This window comes from Oryctolagus cuniculus, chromosome 12 (genome assembly GCF_051225735.1).
Source record: "Oryctolagus cuniculus isolate XC-2025 breed Fujian yellow rabbit chromosome 12, ASM5122573v1, whole genome shotgun sequence".
NCBI lineage: Eukaryota > Metazoa > Chordata > Mammalia > Lagomorpha > Leporidae > Oryctolagus > Oryctolagus cuniculus.
The window spans coordinates 24,327,969-24,348,655 of NC_142878.1; the positions used below are offsets into that span (position 1 = coordinate 24,327,969).

At 46.9% G+C, this 20,687-nt stretch overlaps 1 protein-coding gene across 8 annotated transcripts in view; it reads right to left on the bottom strand.

Annotated features, from left to right (window-relative positions):
• Positions 1-4,097: 4,097 nt before the first annotated feature.
• Positions 4,098-20,687, bottom strand: part of GNG2 (G protein subunit gamma 2) — a 176,722-nt gene continuing 160,132 nt past the window's right edge. For all 8 annotated transcript variants that reach the window (XR_011380722.2, XM_089309713.1, XM_089309714.1 and 5 more), the window contains one exon: positions 4,098-7,294. Coding sequence is in view for 7 of the 8 variants with exons in the window: in XM_089309713.1 (XP_089165839.1) it covers positions 7,166-7,294 (129 nt within the window). In the remaining variant the exon portion in view is untranslated. The remainder of the gene's footprint in view (positions 7,295-20,687) is intronic.

Here is a 20,687-nt window from a genome sequence, read left to right on the forward strand (position 1 = left end):
CTATTCTGTAACACTGACATTGGAGCTAAGTGACAGCAGTACAACATACCTCTTGCTTTAGACAAGCAACTAGGCTCAACTGATTCTCTCTTCCTTTGTGAAAGGGGCTCGTTTGGCACCTGCCTGCAAATCCATTTGACTATTCCCGATCTCTAATGTGTCGGCTTTTTTACTTTAGCTTTGAAACAGGTGTAACATCTGCCTGGTTTCCTTATTAATGATGAGTTAAATAAAATCTTTTACCTGTGTTCACTTAATACCCGTATGAGTATTTTTCATTGTTTTGGAAAATTGCCTTTTAACACCCTGCTTAATTTTAAAATTGAATTTCTAGAAAAAAATTTGAAGGACATCCTAGGGGACAACCTACAACACGTCCATCTTGCTGTTTGGAATCACCTCTTTCCACTTATGCACAACTCATGACTCCCCCACTGGACAGCTACACAATGCTGAATGACACATTTTCCCATCTTTAACACGGGGAGTTGGCCCACATTCTATAAGGCAGAAATTCTCTAACTTTAAGGTCTAAGGACCTCTTTCCCCTTCCTTTTACTGCTTTTAAAAATTCTTGAGGACCTCATTAAATTATGAGGGCTTTGGTTCATGTGGCCTATGCCTGTGGCTATTTGTTATATCAGAAATGAAAACTGAGAAATTTTAACAAATAAATGAATTCATTGAACAAAAGAAGGAACCCATTACACGTCATCAAAAATAACATTTTTGTGAAAATATACTTTCCAACACACACACACACACACACACGAGAAGAGTGACACTGTCTTACAGTTTTGCAATGTTCCGCATGTCTGGCTGATGAGAACACAGCTGGACTCTTCCATGTGTGCTTGTCTTCTCCCTGCTGGGACATTAATCTCGTGTCTTCTCCCCGCTGGGACATTAATCTCGTGTCTTCTCCCTGCTGGGACATTAGAATCTCCAGGGTGCACTCAGGAGTGAATGGAAGGAGAAAAGGCAAATAACAGCGGAGACCCCCTGCCAGAGTCTCAGGGACCTCCCTCTCCCCCTTCCCCCCCCACCTGCTGTTACCAAGAAAAGCAAGGTGAGCTCCAGGCAGGAGCGGTGCTTTGTGGATGCCGGGCTGCACCAGCACGCCACGCCGATCCCAGCCTATCTCTTCTATGCCACATCCTGCATGATTAACCGTGAGGATGGCCAACTGTTGTGTTGATTGCCATACTTCAACTTCTTACTCCTCCCTCCCTTTTTTGGTGTCAACACTTAGGCACAAGAAGGCAGATCTTGTCAGTCGTCTAGGGTGGGAAAAGGGTTGTGAACCTCCATCCCATAGACTTTGCACAGTGATGGAACTGTCCTAGATCTGGGTTTTCAGATACACGCAGGTGAATCTGCCCATTGGGCACTGACAAGACGGCCAGTGCAGCTGAATTGAACTGTTTTGACACGACTCATCTGGAAGGGTGAGATCTCGTAGCTGTGCACAGACCCAGGGAAGGGCAATTACAGATGTGTTCCCTGTGGAGAGCAGAAGGGACCTCCCCTACCACCACCACGGGGCTACAGCACAGCCAGCGGTGGGTTTCCAATGGACCCTGGGCCAACGGAGGCCAGCAAGGTGCCACTTCTAGACTGAAGAATGACGGCATCTCTGAGGCCAAGGGACTACCGGTTCATGAGAGTGCACCCTTGGTGGGGACGTGGAGTCAGCACAGGGCGGGAGAGTCAAGGCCATGGCCCATTGTTCTGCGCGCAGAGCAACAGCTGGCCATTGTGTAGGGAAAGAGCCTCAGCTTCATCTGCTTAAGACCACAGAAAGATGAGAGGGAAGTCTCCCCCACTGGTGCTCTCTGTAGCTGACCCGGGAGAGAAGCTACTCACAGAATGAGCCACTGACTCCAACGTCACCTCCTCTGGCTGGTGATGCACCTGTGCCCTCCTTTCAGCTTCCTGGGTCCTAGGAGCCATCCCTTCGGTCACCATTTGTCTACTTCTGTTTGACACCGTAAGCTCTGGGGAGGCAGGCACCCTGCGTCTAGCCTAGTGCCACGCCTCCAACACAGTGAAGTACTAAGCTGGGTAGAGGTGATGGGCAGAGCAGCAGGAGTTGAGAAAGGACAGAGTCCTCTATGGGCAAACGGCTTTCCAACGGGGCCTTGAAAGAGGAGCCACGTTTGGTGGCCGTGGGATTGTGTGATGACATTCCAGCGCTGGATCATCACAGGCAGCGGAGTAGAGGTAGGATCCTCCTCCCAGGGCAGGCAACGAGACGGACGCATCAGAAGACAGGGTTTGGGAAACCAGACCGGGTTAGCAGTGGGGCCGGATTCCAGGGCCTGGACAGGCAGGCCGTGGAGTGTGGACCTGGTGCGGTGGCCAAGAGCACTGGACTCGAGCACCTTGGGTTTGTGAGCGTGGAGAAACCTGGGCTAACATCACCAGGTCCACAGGTGTGGCTGGCCCCAGTCGTTTCTGCCTTTTACTGTCAATCTCTTTGCCTTTAGGAAAACGACTTCCACCACTGTTCTACCCAGGCGGCCACAGGGACCCTGTCTCTACCTGCAGATGCAGGGTAGGTGAGCATGTGAGCACACCCAGTCAGCGTCAGTGTCTTAGGCAGTGTGCCAGGGAGAGATACAGGCTAGGGTCCCTGGCTTTGTCTTCGAGTACCTTCTGTGATTGTTGAATGATGAGAGGCAAGCCCAGGAGTACTGATGCCCGCCTGGTGCTGCTGGGGGTAGGATCTGAAAATTAACACAGCACAGAGGCCCGCAAAGCCAAGGAATGAGAAGGACAGCCAATGACATCGTCGGAGCACCTGGACCCACCTGGGCTTGAAGCCGGCTCTAGTTCCGGGCAGTTGGATTATTGGTCCCTGCCACTTGCAACCCATTTTACCACATGGAGAGGTTAAAGACATGCCCAAGGTCATGGGGTCCTGGCTCTGGCTCCTGCTGGCGGGACCGGGTGAGCCAGGGTCAGCGGGCTCCACCTCCTCGTCACCCACACGGAGAAGAAACAGTAGGGAGTTCTCCCTGAGAGACGGCCTGGGAGCCCACGGGCCTCTTCCGTAACACCAGCCCTGCGTGAGTCTCCTAAATAGAAGAGAACGCAGATGTGGGGCAGAACCGAAGGGAGAGGGATTTCCCTTGGCAAATTCTTTGCAATTTGCGGATTGCAGCTGACCCAGCTCCAGTTCCTTCTGTCACTGTGAGCGCTGTCTAAAACGCGAGCGGCTGATTAAAGAACGAGCGAGCGCCGCAGGCGGTCCTCCCACAGGGGCTGCGGGAAGCGGAGCCGGGTGGACGCCCACCAGCCTCCCCCGCACGGCAGCGCGGGCCCCGAAGCCGGCCTGTGCGGGATCGCCCGCAGCTCAGCCGCTCCTGCAGCTCTGGGAGCCGGCGCCAGCACGGGTAGGATCTGTCGTGCCTTCCCCCGGGGCACTTCTGCAATTGTCATGAGGACTTAAATTAGTGCTCCTCAGCCTACAGCAAGCGCAAGATGGCGCGTTCTTGGGAGTCACTGCCAGAGATTCCGAGTGGGTGCAGGGTGCAGGGCCCAGCATCTGCCCGTTGCGGGTGCCAGCGCCCCCGATTCCGAAGCAGGCAGGCGGCCGGCGGACCACAGCCCGGGCGGCCGTGAAGCCGGCGCAGCGCCACCCAGTGGCTCCTTCGGCTGCGGGGCGAAGACGGCAAGATGGCGGCTGGTGGGGCCCAAGTCCCGCGAGACGCGGAGTTTCCTTCCGCCCTCCCAGGGTTTGCTCCTCCCTGGCACAGTCTGGGCACTCAAAGGGCTCCCTTGACTGGCGCGATCCCTGAGGAGCTGCTGAATCTAGAGCGCCCGGGGTTTCCCTTCTCTTGTACTTCTTTTCAGTCATGGCCGACTTATGGGGAATGACTCTCAGTCCATTTCTTTTTCAAGAAGGAAAAACCAGAAACCCCACCCTGGGGCGCACCCGCAGCAAGTTTACCTGCAAACTGAGCTGTGTCCCTGGTCAGGCCTGCCAGGAACCCTTCTGCCCTTCTCCGTCCCCCGCGGGTGCACCTGAGAGGTTAACCACGGGTCGAGGGGCCAGGTGGGCCGCCGGCCCTGGCAATGAAGTGGACTCGGGATGAAAGGAATCGGAAAATTCCATTTATTAAAACAAATACATTGTCCATAGGGGATGAAAATGTGCACATCACATTCAGGTTTTCCTGCTTGACCATTTCTGTATTTCTCTCTTGGAAAGACACACTCCATAGGTTTTATAGAGGAAAAAGGTGAACAGTTGTTGGGTTAGGAAACAGTAATGCGAATGTAACAATTCATCATTGCCAGGAGCAGCTAGAAGCAAATATTAAGAAAGAAAGTATAAAAAAATCCCTTAAGACGGCATGCTTGGTTTTCTCAAAATTCCTTATGTGGGTATGAGTGTATGGAGAAATGGTTTTGACTGTTTAATTTTTCTTTGGTAGACATTCTCTTTCAAATAGTATTAGTAAGAATCAGAGTGCTTATTTGCATCCTCTGATTTAAATGAACAAGTATTTGGTTTCAAATTTTAAAAAAAGAAGAGCAAATTTTAATATTGAGGATGATGCAACTTTTTTCTTTATAGTGTTTGCTTCTAAATATGAAGCTCATTGTTATTATTTATTAACTAATTTCATGGCAGATTTTCACTATTATCCAATATATAAATAGAAATTAGAGCCTTACATATTTAAGCTGAAGTTTTCTATTAGTCACCCCTTAAGATACACTTATGCTGGTGAAAGGACGATTGAGTTGCTAAGGGAATTAAGTTTTTTAGAGGCACCGGTAATCAAAAGACTTTTTTCCCCTTAATAAATACAAATACTATTAAGCCAAAACTCATATAAAGATTCTGTGGTTATATTCCTATACTGTAAGACGTGAAATTATGAAAAAGGCAAAAATCTCTTCCTTAAACTGAATCTCAGATGGGCTGGGTGTTTTCTGTCTTCTCTCTCCTTTTCTACACACACACAGTATGGAAATTGCTCAGCATTTAATCACCAGGCCCCTATTCTGATTCTTCCTAAACATTTGAACGCCATTTTAATTGCTCCAAAGACCTAAATTTACATGGAAAGATAAATAGTCCTTGTGGAAAAAAAGAGGTGGATCGTGAAACTCTGCTGGTCCTTAATCACTTTCCAGAGTGCTTTATTCATAGCTGTTTTTGTGGGACCCTGTATTCATTTATGTTTTAATTCATTAAAAAAAAATTGTAACACAGCTTTTGCTGCTTCCACAAGACTACGCTCACTGTACAACACTGTGGTTTCATAACTACGGCACCAGCATCCCCCTGACTGTAGCAGAACCCCAGGACTGGATCAGGAGAACAGAAACATTTGGTGACAGAAGTGCATCTGTACGTCCCACAGATGTTTCAATGTCCTCCTCTGCCGCAGCCCGGCCACAAGCGTGGACTGGGTGCATTCCTTCACCAGCAGAGGAGCCACGGGAGGGCAATACTGACCAAGTCTCCCTTGGCATAGTAAGCTGTTCCCTCGTCCTCTGTCTTCGTATTAGTGAGAATAATGAAAAAGCAACACAACAGGAGGAAGAGAATGGCAAAGGAAGAGAATAAAGCGAACTGGGAGCTAACAACAGGTAACAGAGGCCAAAAAGATGGGATAAAGGTTCTTCCTGATGGAGGCTACGGCTTCGTGAAAAATCCCAAGCTCGGGTTTTGGGACGACAGCTCTAGCCACGGGGGAGCTGTAAAATAAAGACTGAGAGATTCTAACAAACAAGGCCGACGCCAAAAAACAAAAACAAAGAAGAAATTCTTCAGAAAAAATTAGGTAGGAATGAAAAATGAAAATCACCTCCATGGAAAAAGAGAGGCGGAACCCGTTCTGGTGTAGCTGGCAGCAAGGGCTGCACCTGCTACCCGGGGTTGGGCCATCTGGCATCCATCTCGCTGGTGTGCGGACAGCTGGGTTCTGAGCATGGGACGCCTGCTCTGCAGCTGTGGGTTAATTTGCTCTGCCGCTTGCACAAAGGTGGGCCACAGGTCTTTGCGACCAAGCACGCAGAAGCCATTCTTTCCATCTAGAATGCCCATGATTCAGCGCGAGAGGCTGCTTCTACTCCATGGCAGAAGCACTTCCCAGCCCACGGCGAACCCTTGACTCTCCTGCTCGGGGGTGGGGTGGGGTGGGGTGGGGGGTGGTACCTGTGCTGCCCTGGGATCTCGGATAAGCCAACATGCTTTGGATCGTGGAAAACAGAGTCAAGAGGTGGCCACCCTGGTGTTAACGTGGAGGTATTTGACGCTTGCCTAAGGCTCAGAAGTCATCTCCATTTTCCAAAGAGTGAGGTTGGTTTCCTCCCCAGTGTCTTTTTCTCTCTTATGTCTTTTCCCAGCTTTACAGCAAAACAACAAAACTTCTGAATGGATGTAACATAGGGAACATTTTCATGCAGTATTTACTCAAAAAATTGTCACAAATATATGAAAGCACCAGTCACAACACATGAGTTACTTTTACTTGCAGAATCAAAGTTATCATGGACAAATCGTAGGGATAGTGAATAGGAGAACACAGACAGCCGGCGTTTGTTGTTGTGTGGCTCCCACGGCCACGAGGAACACCACGGGGGACTTCCTCAACATCCTGGGCACTCACCCTGGGAGCTCAGCCTTCCAGACCAGTCCAGCCTTCGCCACACTACTCTAACAGGGAGGGGAGTGGGAGGTCGGGGAGGCGGGAAGAAAGCAAAGAAAGGCACAAAGACGAACATCCGTGCCATCCAACCCATCTGCAGCTCCTCCACTGGCAGAGCGGCTCCTAGAGACGAAACTCACTGCGAGACGCTCAGTACAGCTGTCGGTTTCAGGTTTTTATTTTCATTTTTAAATACGAAGCAGAAACAAAAGGTTTGGGGAGGGGAGAGCAGAAAAGAAGTGACACCAAGTGTGCTTTTCTACGTTCCCCTCCGCCAGGCAGAGCTGCAGAATCGGGTCTCTTAACTCAGGGTGTGGGTTGGCGTTCATTCTCCTACAGGGGACCTGTTCTTTGTACATGCACAGCCTGGACTCGCCAGGAAGCTTCTCCCTCTCTGTCAAATGCCGTGGACGGGAAAGGCGCCCACTTGGCGCTACAAACTCTAATATCAGTGTCCCAGGAGCCCCGAGGCTCTTTCGCCTCCTCGGGAAGAGTTAAAGGATGGCGCAGAAAAACTTCTTCTCCCGAAACGGGTTTTCTGATGCCGGCACGGGAGTCAGCAGGGGGTCTTCCTTGGCGTGGGCTTCGCAGTAGGCCATCAAGTCTGCAGCCGCCTTGGAGACCTGGCAAGGAAGACAAAAACAGTTGGGCTGCGGATGCGGTGTTGCCTCAGCGACAGTCTGCTCCTGGCACTCCGGGCCGCGCTTTGGGGTCTAAGGGCCTGCAGTCAGGTGCTTTCTGCACCACTGGCCTGACTGTGAAGCAAGAGGCTCAACCCCTACAAGCCTCTGCTTCCTCAGCTCCAAGAACGGAGGCTGCTGACAACCTCCAGGGCTGGTTCCCAGCCAGTCCGGGACCAGGGCAAGGTGAGGGAGGCTCGTAGGGCACCAGAGGAGGGACGGACTCATGGAAGGGTCACCAGGTGGCAGCCCTGCGCTGGACAGCCCCAGCCGTGGGTGCCCTGGACGCCTGAAGCCAGGCGGCTTTCCCTCTTTCTGCATCACATCAGCAGGTGTAGGTGTGTGTGGGCACTTAAAAAAAAAAAGATGGCACAAAGATAGAATTCAAAGGAGTTTATTTTGGTGCAACAAAGTCTCAAAACACATGCATGGTTTCTTTTTCATTATATGCATTTTTTTTTATGAACTCTTGGAGATCCCTCATGGATGTGGATTTCAAATTTATTTTTGCACAGAAATGAATTTCTCTTAATTCAACTTTCCATAAACTTTGGACGTACTTTCTTCGGTGTGTGTATATAAATCTTTATCACTTTTTGTTTGCCATACTTTTATGTATATTACATATTACAGTATTACCTATCAGACTTCGGTCAAGCACCGTACGTCCTCTGGGGCTGTTTCAGGGGGAGGCAGTTGCTGATGTTGGCAGGAGCTGATGCCCCGAGCCCTTCTGAAACGCCTTGCTAAGGGTTGCCAAACAGCCTGCCTTTGACCAAGTTTAATAGCGGCAAAGGATGACTTGGGGGAGGGGCATGGAGTTAATTTTGGGAAATAAACAGCAGGTCATTTACAAACACATCTGGGAACTAGAATAAGGATCAACGCCACTTGGAGCAAAGAACCATCCAGGCCAACAGCTGATTTCTTACGTGACATTAAGACTCGCTCTGAAGATCATACCATGAGATTCCCCCACCCCTCTCCACCCCGTCCCCCCCTACCCTGAGAAAGCAACATCCCCACACCATGAAAGCCGCTCAAAGGCTATGCTTTCCTGAGAGCGGCGTGGTGGGGTGGATATTACTACCGCTAATAGAATTCCCCTGCCCTTCCCTCCAGCTGGGGACATACCCACGCAATGACGTCAAACTTGGCGGCAGGACATGTGACTCGCGCTGGCCATTGAGATGGGAGCAGGATTCATACAAATTGCTTCCGGGGTGGGGGGTAAGCTTCGAAAGCCAACGCGTGAGTCCACCACGCCCTTTTCCTGTGCCACTGTCAACTGAAATAAGCAAGGGGGAGTCCCTGGACGAGTCAGAGGTGGCACACTGGCCACAGGCTTGATTCGTTTCTTGCCTGGCTTTAAGACTTAGTTTTAGGGTTGGCCATGAGATTTAGTGTGAGAGTGTGTGTGTGTGTGTGTGTGTGTGTACTGTGAGTCTCTCAGAGTAGGGGAGGGGCCCTTGTGTTCCTCTCCCACAGGGAATCTCTCCTGATCTGGGCAAGGATGGGTGTGTATTGGGGGAGCCCACTCTGGCTGATACGAAGAGGGACGCGTTTTGGGATGCCTGTTTTCCTCTGGCTGCCTTAAATCCCAGAGGGCTGTAACAACAGAAATGTCTTCTGAGAGCCTGGACTTTTGAAAACCAGGCATCCTCCGTCCTGGAGGCTCAGAGGGAGAATCCGTCCACGCTTCTCTCCCAGAGCATGATGGTTGCTAGTAATTCTTGCTCTTTTTTGGGTAGTTTTTTTTTTTTTTTTACAGGCAGAGTGGACAGTGAGAGAGAGAGACAGAGAGAAAGATCTTCCTTTGCCGTTGGTTCACCCTCCAATGGCCGCCGCGGCCGGCGCGCTGCGGCCGGCGCACCGCGCTGATCCGATGGCAGGAGCCAGGAGCCAGGTGCTTTTCCTGGTCTCCCATGGGGTGCAGGGCCCAAGCACCTGGGCCATCCTCCACTGCACTCCCTGGCCACAACAGAGGGCTGGCCTGGAAGAGGGGCAACCGGGACAGAATCCGGCGCCCCGACCGGGACTAGAACCCGGTGTGCCGGCGCCGCTAGGCGGAGGATTAGCCTAGTGAGCCGTGGCGCCGGTCTTTTTTGGGTAGATTTTTAAAAATATTTATTTGAAAGGCAGAATGATAGAAAGAGAGGGAGCCACACAAACACACAGACAGAGGTCTTCCATCCACTGGGTCTCCCCTCCAATGGCCACAACAGCTAGGTCTGGGTCAGGGCCAAAGCCATAAGCCAGGAACTCCAGCCGAGTCTGCTACATGGACAGCAGAGGCCTCTGGACTTGGATCATCCTCGGCCACTTTCCCAGGCACGCCGGCCAAAGGAAGCTGGATGAGGAGCCGAGCAGCCAGGACTCCATCGGGCACGCTGGTCCAGGATGCTAGCCTAGCCCCCTGTGCCACAGGCAAGCCTCTGCTGGCGATTCTTGGTGTGCCCTGGCTTCTAGATGACATCACTGTGCTTGCTCCCTTCAGCTTCACACAGCCGCCCCTCCCGTGGGTCCCTGTCTTTCTGTGGCTTTTCCCAGTCTGTCCAAATTCCCCATCTCACCAGTCACTGGATAAGGACCCGTGCACACCTGGTGGCACGACATTCTCTGACTCTGGGTGGGCATGGATTTTAGGGGCCACTGTTCAATCCAGTCCATTACATCTGTGTGAAAATCAATCTCACTCTTTTATATACATGACAGTGCTTATGAAAATACTTTTATTGGCTCCCTTTTTATTCTAGGCACCAAGGCAAATTTTTTCTTTTGATCTTCACAATAGTTCTGAGGTAGGAATCATTATCTGCCTCTTATGGATGAATACTCGAAGCTCAGCAGATTACTTGAATTGTTCAATGTCCTACAGCCAAGTGCATGGCAGAAAAGGACCTTGAACCCTGTTGTTTGGCCATGAAGCCACAGACATCTATGGATGAACTATTCAAATCAGGAGCTAGTTCCAAAAAAGAAATAGAAAATTCTTTATGGATCTTTATAAATGCTACCAATGATAAAATAAAACAGCCTGTTCTTGTCTCAGCTCCCCTAAAGGAAAGCAAAGGACAGACTTTCAACCTGTATTGTGCCCACTTTTTTTGTGTGTGCCTTTCACTCATCTGAGCAACAGTCATCATTATAGCTCACAGGAGCTGAGCTTTTAAGTGGCAGAGACTGTAAAATAAGCATAACTGAAATGCACTTGTTAAGAAAAACCCACCCCCATCCATTCCTGCTCATTCGAAATGCTCAAACACAAATAGACGGCATGGATTTGCAAAACGCCTTCTACGACACAGAAAGTACGATTTTGGAAGAAACTGTGAGTTGCTCATTTCTTACACGTGATTTCCGTCTCCGAATACATTATGTGCGTATCTCCTTTCCTTAACCAGATCGCAGTCTCCTGGGCAATGGTCCACAAAGGTGTCCGCATCCTAGCAGTAATTACAAATCATTGCTAATATTGGTCAGCTCCTGCTGGCAGAACTGTGCTAACCCCTTCACGTACAGTATTGTGTTTAATCTAGACGACATTGGGGTTACAAGATTTTACCATCCTCATTCTAAACAGGTGCAGTTGAAGCTTCAGCGGATGAGTGAGTGTTGGCTCCAGGCCTCACAGCTTACAAAGCAGTAGAGTTGTGAGTGTTGGTTCCTGCTGATTATTCCTCCTTTGGGACCCATGGCTGTCACCCTGGTCCCTTACCTGACCAGGAGTCACAGCAAGAAGCTGCCTCATAGACTTTCTCTGCTGCCTCCTCCAGTTAACATTTGCACACAGTTCTTTTTCATCCCTTGGCCTGGTTCTTCCATGAAGACTTCTCTAATAATTGTAGAAAATCTCTGCCTTTTCTATCTTCCTGCAAAAATGCCTCAAATTCAGCCCCCTGACCACTGTCTCTATTGCAGCTACCCTGTTTAGCCTCCACCTTCTCACTCTATGCTAAATAACCACTTATAAAGTGTGATTAATGGGGTCCCCCAAGCATCTCATGGACTGAGTTTAGGGGTTGTCTGCAAACTTCAGAGACAAAAAAAAATTACTGTCATCTGCATTTTCACTAACGTCAAATGGAAATTTATCATTCCCTTTCATTATAAATACAGCAAACATCCTGCAGAAACTTTAGCGGTGTGTGTAATATAATCACCAACAGGTATTTTCACTCTCATCACTGTGACTGCAGACATGCCAACACTGCATTTATGTTCATCCACTTTCTGATTGCACACTTGCTATGGATCTCATATAATCAGCTAATACAGGGGGACATATGGATTTGTATATTTTATAAATATATTGATATTTAAAAATATATTTAATATTTTATGAAAATATTATAGTGAAGTATATTTCAATATGGTCATTTCTTCTGCAATTAAAAATTTGTTTATTATTTGAAAAGCATGGTGACACAGAGAAGAAGAGATAGAGACACAGAGAGAGAGAGAGAGAGAGATTCCATCCACTGGTTTACTTCCCCAAATGCCTGGAACAGCCAGAGTTGAGCCAGGTCAAAAAGAGGAGCCAGAAACTCCCTCTGGGTCATCCACATGGGTGAGAGGGGTTCAAATACTTAGGCTATCATCTGCTGCCTATCCAAGTATATTAGCAGGGCGTTCACTTGGAAATGGAGCAGCTAGGACTCGAACCAGCACTCTGATAGGGGATTTGAGTGAGACAAGCAGCAGACCTGCTGTGCCACAACTCCCACTCCTCTGCAATTTAAATACATTCTGAGAAGGACACGGTAGGATTCACCCCATAGCCAGGTGGGCCGATGGCATAAAAAAGCTGAAGGGTATTAGTTCTAAATGACTTCTTGCTGGCATGACTGTGCCATGAGTAGTATCCCCCAAATTGTTGCTAGAAAAATATTTTTAAAGCATAAATTATTCTTCCAATGCTAAACAATAAAAATAAAGCTGGAGGCATAATACCAGACTTCAAGCATATTACAGAACAGTTATGAGCAAAACAGCCTGGTATTGGCACAAAAATAGAAATGTGGACCAATGGAACATATTAGAGACCCCAGAAATTAATCCAAGCATCTACAACCAAAATTTTTGACAAGCTAAAATCACTCCCTGGAAAAAAAGACAGCATCTTCAATAAATGGTGTTGGGAAAATTGGGTCTTTTAATGCAGAAGTATGAAATAAGACTCTTACCTTACACACTATACAAAAATCAACTCACAATGGATCAAGGATCTAAAACTAAGACTTGAAACTGGGGCCAGCACTGCGGCGCAGTGGGTTAATGCTTTGGCCTGAAGCACCAGCATCCCATATGGGCGCTGGTTCGAGACCTGGCTGCTCCACTTCCAATCCAGCTCTCTGCTACGGCTTGGGAAACCAATAGAAGATGGCCCAAGTCTGGGGCCCCTGAACCCATGTGGGAGACCTGGAAAAAACTCTTGGCTCCTGGCTTTGGATTGGTGCAGCTCCGGCTGTTGCAGAAATTGGAGAGTGAACCATCAGATGGAAGACCTCTCTCTCTCTCTCTCTGCCTCTCCTCTCTCTGTGTAACTTTGGCTTTCAAATAAATAAATCATCTTAAAAAAAATATGGGATGCTGGAAGCTTAATTCACCCCGCCACAACCCAGCCCCTTATTAAAAAAAAAAAAAAAAAAGACTTGAAACCATCAAATTACTAAAGGAAAATGGGATAAACACTGACATAGGCAAACACTTCTTGGATGAGACCACAGAAGCACAGGCAATGAAGGTAAAAATAGGCAAATGGGATTATATCAAGCCAAGAAGCTTCTGCACAGCAAAGGAAACACTCAAAAAAGAGACAACTGACAGAATGGAAGAATATATTTGCAAACTTTACATCTGATAAAGGATTAATATCCAGGATATGTAAGAAATTCAACAACAAAACAATCCAGTTTAAGAAACAGGCTAGGGATATGAACAAGCAGCTTTCAAAAGATGAAATCCAAATGGCCAACAGACACATGAAAAGATGCTCAGGATCAGTAGCCATCAGGGAAATGCAAATAATATACTGAGGTTTTACCTCACCCAAGTTAGAACGGCCATCATCCAAAAATCAAAAAATAAAAAATGCTGGCAAAGATATGTGGGGAAAAGGTACCCTAATGCACTGTTGGTAGAAATGCAAACTAGTACAACCATTATGGGAGATAGTATGGAGGTTCTTCAAAAATCTGAAACTAGATCTACCATATGACCCAGCCATTTCACTCCTGGGAATTTACCCAAAGAAAATGAAATCAACATTTTAAAGAGTTATTTGTACCCCCAAATTTATAGCAGCTAAACTCAAAATAGCTAAGATATGGAATCAACTCATGTGTCCACCAACTGATGACTGGATAAAGAAATTATGATGCAAATACACAATGGAATACTACTCAGCTGTAAAAAAGAATGAAATACTGTCTTTCACAACAAAAGGGATGTAATTGGAGACCATCATGCTTAGTGAAATAAGCCAGTCCCCAAAAGAGAAATATCATACATTTTCCTTGATTTGTGGTTAACTAATACAGAGTATAAAAAAAGTAACATGTATGAGTGAACTTGACAGTTTAAGATTTGATTATTGTTCATAGCCCTCACCTATTCTTTTGAGGAACAGTGGTTTTTCTATTTACTACTTGTTGAATTCTTTGTTTAGTGGAGGGTTAAGCTTGCGATTATCAAGTAAACTGCAAGTCTATCATTGTCTTAAGGGGAAAATCTTCAGTCTTTTCATGCTAAGTATTTTACTAGCTTTAGGTTTTCTGTAGAGGACCATTATCAAGTTAAGAAGGTGACCTTCTTGAGTTGAAATGCTGGGAGTTTTTATCATGAATTGATGTTAACTTCTGTTAAATGCTTCTTCTGCTTCTATTGATTTTTCTCCTTTATTTTGTTAATAAAGAGAGTAATATGAATGGCTCTTCAGATGTTAAACCAACTTTGCATTTCTAAAATAAAGTCTGCATGTCAAGATGAAAAAAATGTATGTCATTGCAAAAACTAAAAGAAAAATAAGAAAGGAAGTAGGAGGGAGGGTGGGAGCGAGCAAGGGAGGGAGGCTAGGGTGGGAAGTATCATTTTGCTCTTAAAACTGTATGTATGAAATACATAAAATTCATTCCTTTTATAAAAATAAAAAAATTAAAAAAAGAAATCACACACAAAAATTGGCTCACATCACTCCCCTATTTAAAATCCTCAGTAGCTTCTCCCTGCACTTTGTGGAGTGGTGAAGGAGCTTGAAGTCCTGCAGGTTGAGGGTCTTCCTGCCTCTCTGACTGCATGCTGACAGTCTGTCCTCCCCACACAGGTCACCCTTCATTTTGGAAAGTTCTGAGATCATTGCCCCCTCGGAGCTTCAAGGCAGTGCCCCCTGGGCAGGCTGGCTCTTGCTCTTCTTTCTGGAGTCAGCAGGAATGTGGAATGCGGGTTCCTGGCGACCTCTGCTGAACACCTCCCACCAGGGCTGCTCCTTCATGGAGGAACCCCCTAGCAGTTCCATTGCTGTTGGACGTCTGTCTTTCCTTTCAGGTGGTACGCTGCACATGGACAGGTGTGCTCCCTGCTGCACGACCAATGCCTGCCACAGGGCAGACACTCCGACAGCTGCTGAAGCTGTGCTCACACAGCATCTTACAGCGAAACGTGCATCCAGCTAAGACGTGCTGCACACCTGCTAGGCCAGGCACAGTTCTGGGTGCTTGCAACAACTGGGCAACAACAGGCAGAAAGATGCCTGTCCTTGGAGAGTAGATAGCACACTTCCAATTCTGCCTATGCTAGAGGAGCAAGGGCCAATTAAGCCCTCCCGCCTCAACTTAAAACCAGGTGGGATAGAGGCAGAAATGGTTTTTAAGTGTTGGACAGAAGCAGCACAGGCCCGTGATCCCTGAGAGAGAGCTAAGATAAAATCCAGAATGGGGTCAGCATTGTGGTGTAGTGGGCTAAGCCTCCGCCTGTGGCGCCAGCATCCCATATGGGTGCCAGTTCATGTCCTGGCTGCTCCTCTTCTGATCCAGCTCTCTGCTGTGGCCTGGGAAAGCAGTGGAAGATGGGCCAAGTGCTTGGGCCCCTGCACCCACGTGGGAGACCCAGAAGAAGTTCCTGGCTTCTGGCTTCAGATTGACCCAGCTCCAGCCATTGCAGCCATCTGGAGAATGAACTAGTGGATGGAAGACTTTTCTCTCTGTCTCTCTGCCTCTCTATCTGTAATTTTACCACTCAAATAAATAAATAAAATCTTAAAAAAAAAAAACCAGAATGGCCCCCAGCTTACTGCCAGCTATGGCACAGGGAAGAACTTCTAAACACAGTTTAGCAGTTGCCCTGAGTTAAGGACAGAACAATGGAAGAAAGAGCTACATTGGGAGGAAGGGAGTCAGACAGACAGACACACACACAGAATGACTGATCCTCTTGAATACTGGCCTGCACGTGTATAGGAGAAAGCCATGTGAAGCTTTGCAGAGAATATGATGTGACTTGGAGCTTGCCCAGGGCCAGAGCAGTTTGTGTCTTCACCAGGCAGAGCAGAAAGTCCTAACACCTGGGACACTGGGTAGAGTCCTCAGAAAGGTACCCCAATCCCCTTTAGAGTCTTAAGTTAGAAGCTGTCAAGGACCCATCTATTGAAGTTTAATAGTAAGCCTTGGACAGATGAAAATGTTTCCAAGTAACTTAATAACAACTCAAAGCAAAAACCCCCACATATTTAAAGTTACATAAGAAACCCAGTATGCCAGAAGATAACATTCACAATGCCTAGAATCCAATTTTTTAAAATTGCCAGGCAAGCAAATAACCAGGAAAAACATTTCTACCATAATGAAGAAAGAAATCAACCCAAAGAAAAGACCTAGGATGGGCAGAAATGACCACATCAGTAGCTGAGGCTGCGGCTGAAATAGCTATTGTGAATATGAGGGGACTTTGGAGTCATGGAAAAATGGAGCTGAATGATGTTTCTTTTCATGCAAAACCTGTTTATAGCCATGCATAGAGTTTTTTTAAAAAATAATAAGCATTTCCCATGAACTTTTTGAAGACCCCTTGTATTGTTTATAGGATCAAGAAAGTACAGAAAATCAGAGCATGACTAAAAGGAGGCCAGAAGCTATGAAAAGGGTCTGCTCACCAAGTGCATAGATGTGCAAAGCATCGATGGGGGAGGGGAGGCCATGGAATGGGAGTGTAGTTCCCACAGGGGAGTCATCAAGCAGGGATGAGCAGCCTGGTATCTCATTGTCAGGAGAGGAGGTAATGACGTGGAAAGTAGAAAACTGCAATGAAACCTGTGGGGTGGGATAGGAACCAGTGGTGCTGGTGTGAACGCATGGTTGTATAGATTCACTAACATAGATGTAAAGCATGTGAGTGTAGGTACCTAGTCTCCAGCTCTGTCCATGGGGAGGCCTGGGAGTAGTAATACTTTGGCCACAAGCACACCCATCATCCTGATCTTGGTTTCTAAATACCACTGCCAATGGAACCAGTGCTTTCTGTAGAAAAGGATGATTCTAGAGCTGGGGTGAGGACAAGAGTGCCCTACACCATCTATTTTGTGACCCAAACTAAAAAGTTCCCAAGGAATGATGGAGGCATGTCAAAAGGACATAGTACTCAACTGTCAGTCTGTGTCAATTTGGAAATCAAAATAAATGATGATAGTAATAGGTTATAAATCATTGAAGAAGAAACCATGAGTCTATATCAACAGAATTAAATAAAAATTATAAAAAAGATAGTTATGTAATTGTAAGCTACTTCCTGTAAACTCCAAATTCTTATTAGCTACAGAGGAAAAAAGAATAGATTTGCATGGAGAAACCTGGAAGACACCACATTAGTCAAGGAAAGTTAATGTCACCACCAACAAACAACAACTGAATCGCGTCCCACAGATAGAACACAATGAAATAAATACTCCATCAGCTTCATGACATTAACACCAGTGCTTTATTGCCCAAATTTTTTTTTTTTTTGACAGGCAGAGTGGACAGTGAGAGAGACAGAGAGAGAAAGGTCTTCCTTTTGCCATTGGTTCACCCTCCAATGGCCGCTGCTGCAGCCGGCACACCGCGCTGATCCGATGGCAGGAGCCAGGATCCAGGTGCTTTTCCTGGTCTCCCATGGGGTGCAGGGCCCAAGCACCTGGGCCATCCTCCACTGCACTCCCTGGCCATAGCAGAGAGCTGGCCTGGAAGAGGGGCAACCGGGACAGAATCCGGCGCCCCGACCGTGACTAGAACTCGGTGTGCCGGTGCCGCAAGGTGGAGGATTAGCCTATTGAGCCACGGCGCCGGCCTTATTGCCCAAATTTGATCATAGATAAACACTAAACCCAAACTGAGTGACATTTTACAAAATAAATGGCCAATAATCCCAAACATTTCACAGTTGGGTCATGAAAGTCAGGGAAGTCAAAGGAACTGTTCCGTTCAGGGCGACTAAATACAACCTGTGATTCTGAACTGGGTCCTCATACTCAGTGGGACACTGTGAGGATGGTTTGCAATACTCACACAGGGTCCCAGGATCAGAGGGGGTAATGTGTCAGTATTAGCTTCCTGATTCTCATGTGAACATGTAGAAGAATGTTGTACTTGTAGGAAGCACACACTAAACTGCTCAAAGGTGATAGAACATCTTTTGCAACTTATTCTCACATTGTTCAGGGGGAAACAGAGTTGTTTTCCCTGTACCTACAATTCTTCTGTATTTTCAATTATTCTCAGAATACCAATAACTTTCCAAAAGAAAAAGAAAAATGAGAGATGATGAATGCAGATAACTTTTTCAAGAGGATTAAAGGGATGGCAAGGAAAACCTAATTTTACTTACAATGGAGAAATAACATAGTATTTGTACACTAATGAAAATGATCAAGTGGAGAACCCCAAACTGATGATACAGGATAAACAGGGGCTGGGAGATAAGCGGCTGGAGTGGTGTTCTTGCTTAGGGAGGCGGGTTCTGATGCCCAAGTGAAGGAGGTCTTTTGAGAACAGTGTGGATCCTCACAGCTTGGTAACTGCTGAAATGCAGCTCTCCAGCCACCTCGCCAAATAGATTGTGGCTGTAAACCAAGGAGGAAGGGGAGGACGCTTCTAGAGAGCTCCAATAAATGCCACCAGAATCTGATTTTAGGCTTAAAAAAAAAAAAGCATATTCTATGCAGATATCTTGACAGCTCCAAGAAGCAGCAGCTGTCAATCAGGATAAAAACCAGAGCTCCACATTTAAAGAGAATGTAGGGATACATTTCTGTCTCCATTGCACCTGAAGTTGAGATCCATCTTTAAAACTGGTGTCACCAAATGCCTGTAAGCCATCGCAAAGATATGAGCACTGACAGGCTGTCACTGCCTATGCACGTGGGGAGTTGACTGTGCATTAAGGGTATCAACCATAAAATCACTCCTTGTTGGGTTGACTGCATCAACAGTGTCATCCAGGGTTGACTTGATTTCAATTTGTTGCTTAAAAGGGCTTCAAACAATACACTGGATGGAACTTGAAATGGGAAAGGTATGTAGGAAAACCAATCAACCTGCTTTCTCCCAATCTAAACTCACACCACTGTCAATAGATTCCTTCTGACACCGCCAAGCAACTCTCTGACATCACCTAAGTGTCCCACAATTCAACTCCATTCTTTTTTTTTTTTTTTTTTTTTTTTTTTGACAGGCAGGAGTGGACAGTGAGAGAGAGAGAGACAGAGAGAAAGGTCTTCCTTTGCCGTTGGTTCACCCTCCAATGGCCGCCGCGGCCAGCGTGCTGTGGCTGGCACACCGTGCTGATCCGATGGCAGGAGCCAGGTACTTATCCTGGTCTCACATGGGGTGCAGGGCCCAAGCACTTGGGCCATCCTCCACTGCACTCCCTGGCCACAGCAGAGAGCTGGCCTGGAAGAGGGGCAACCGGGACAGAATCTGGTGCCCCGACCGGGACTAGAACCCGGTGTGCCAGCACCACAAGGCAGAGGATTAGCCTAGCGAGCTGCAGCGCCGGCCTCAACTTGATTCTGACACCATCTACCTGGAGGTTGTGTCAGATCTCACAGGTTAAGGGCTCAGTCCCATAAGACTGCCTCCTACCCCTCATTTCAGACACCAAGTGCAAACAGCAGGCAGCCATGCTGCCTACAGATTCTGCATGACTTGGCTGCGAATCAGAGGCTCCTATGACCTCTTCCTCAAACTAAAATGGCTCCCAGAACCCAGGAAAACAGTTTACTTACTATTGCCAATTTTTTACATAGGATATTTTAAATATATAAAGGAACAATCAGATGAAGAGATTTATAGGGTGAGGTTTGGGAAGGGCTGTACACACAGGAGCTTCTGTCCTTTCAGAGCCAGAGGGCACCAACTTCCTGGCAGGTGGGTGTGGTCACCAACAGAGCTCTCTGAACTCTGTACTTGTGGGAGTTTTATGTAGGATTCATCGTGTAGACACAAAAAAAATGTTAGTCTCATTTCTAGCCCCACCTTGGAGACAGGTGACTAACTCCCACCTAGGAGCTCACCAAGAGTTGCCTTATTATTACACATGGGTGTGGAACACTTTTCCTGCCAAGGGCCATTTGGATATTTATAACATCATTCATGGGCCATACAAAATGATCAACCTAAAAATAAGCCTGCACTAGACTTACTGAATTTTGAGTCCCACCTATAGTTGCATTGGCAGGGCCAGACCAAATGATTTATGGGCCATATATAGCACACATGCTGGGTGTTCCTCACCCATGACTAGAACAAAAGATGTTCTAATTACCAGGAAATTGTGTAGATATTAGGATCTCTGTCAGGAACTTGGATCAAAGGCCAAATATTAGAACAAAAGATTCTTCTAGCACCCCTATCTGCAATGGTGTTATGAGCTATGTCAGGATCCAGGTGCAAAGACCAAATACACTTTTTATTATTTCATAGCAGGTTACTGTGAACATTCTAGATAGCTTGTCACAGGCCTGGCAGGCTCAGAAAAGATGAAAAAGAAATTGCCAAACATCTGGGAAGAGATCTTAGACTTGTCAAACTGGTCTGACATTTGTCTTACTCAGGTCAAAAGCTGCTATGTTTTAAAAAAGGCTTTATTTTCTTTGAATCACTAATACTTAATTCAAATAAAGAATATTAACACATCTAGGTTGAGAAGTAGTACATGAAGAAGGAACCTCAGTATTATTTGCCAGGTCTTGGCATTAAAGTTGATGAAGGGGAAGTGCTTTAGAGAACAAGATCACTAGTGCAGGAAATGGGAAGTAGTAAGTGACTATGATGGTTGCCTCACCACAGTGTCCTACATGGCCGCCCCA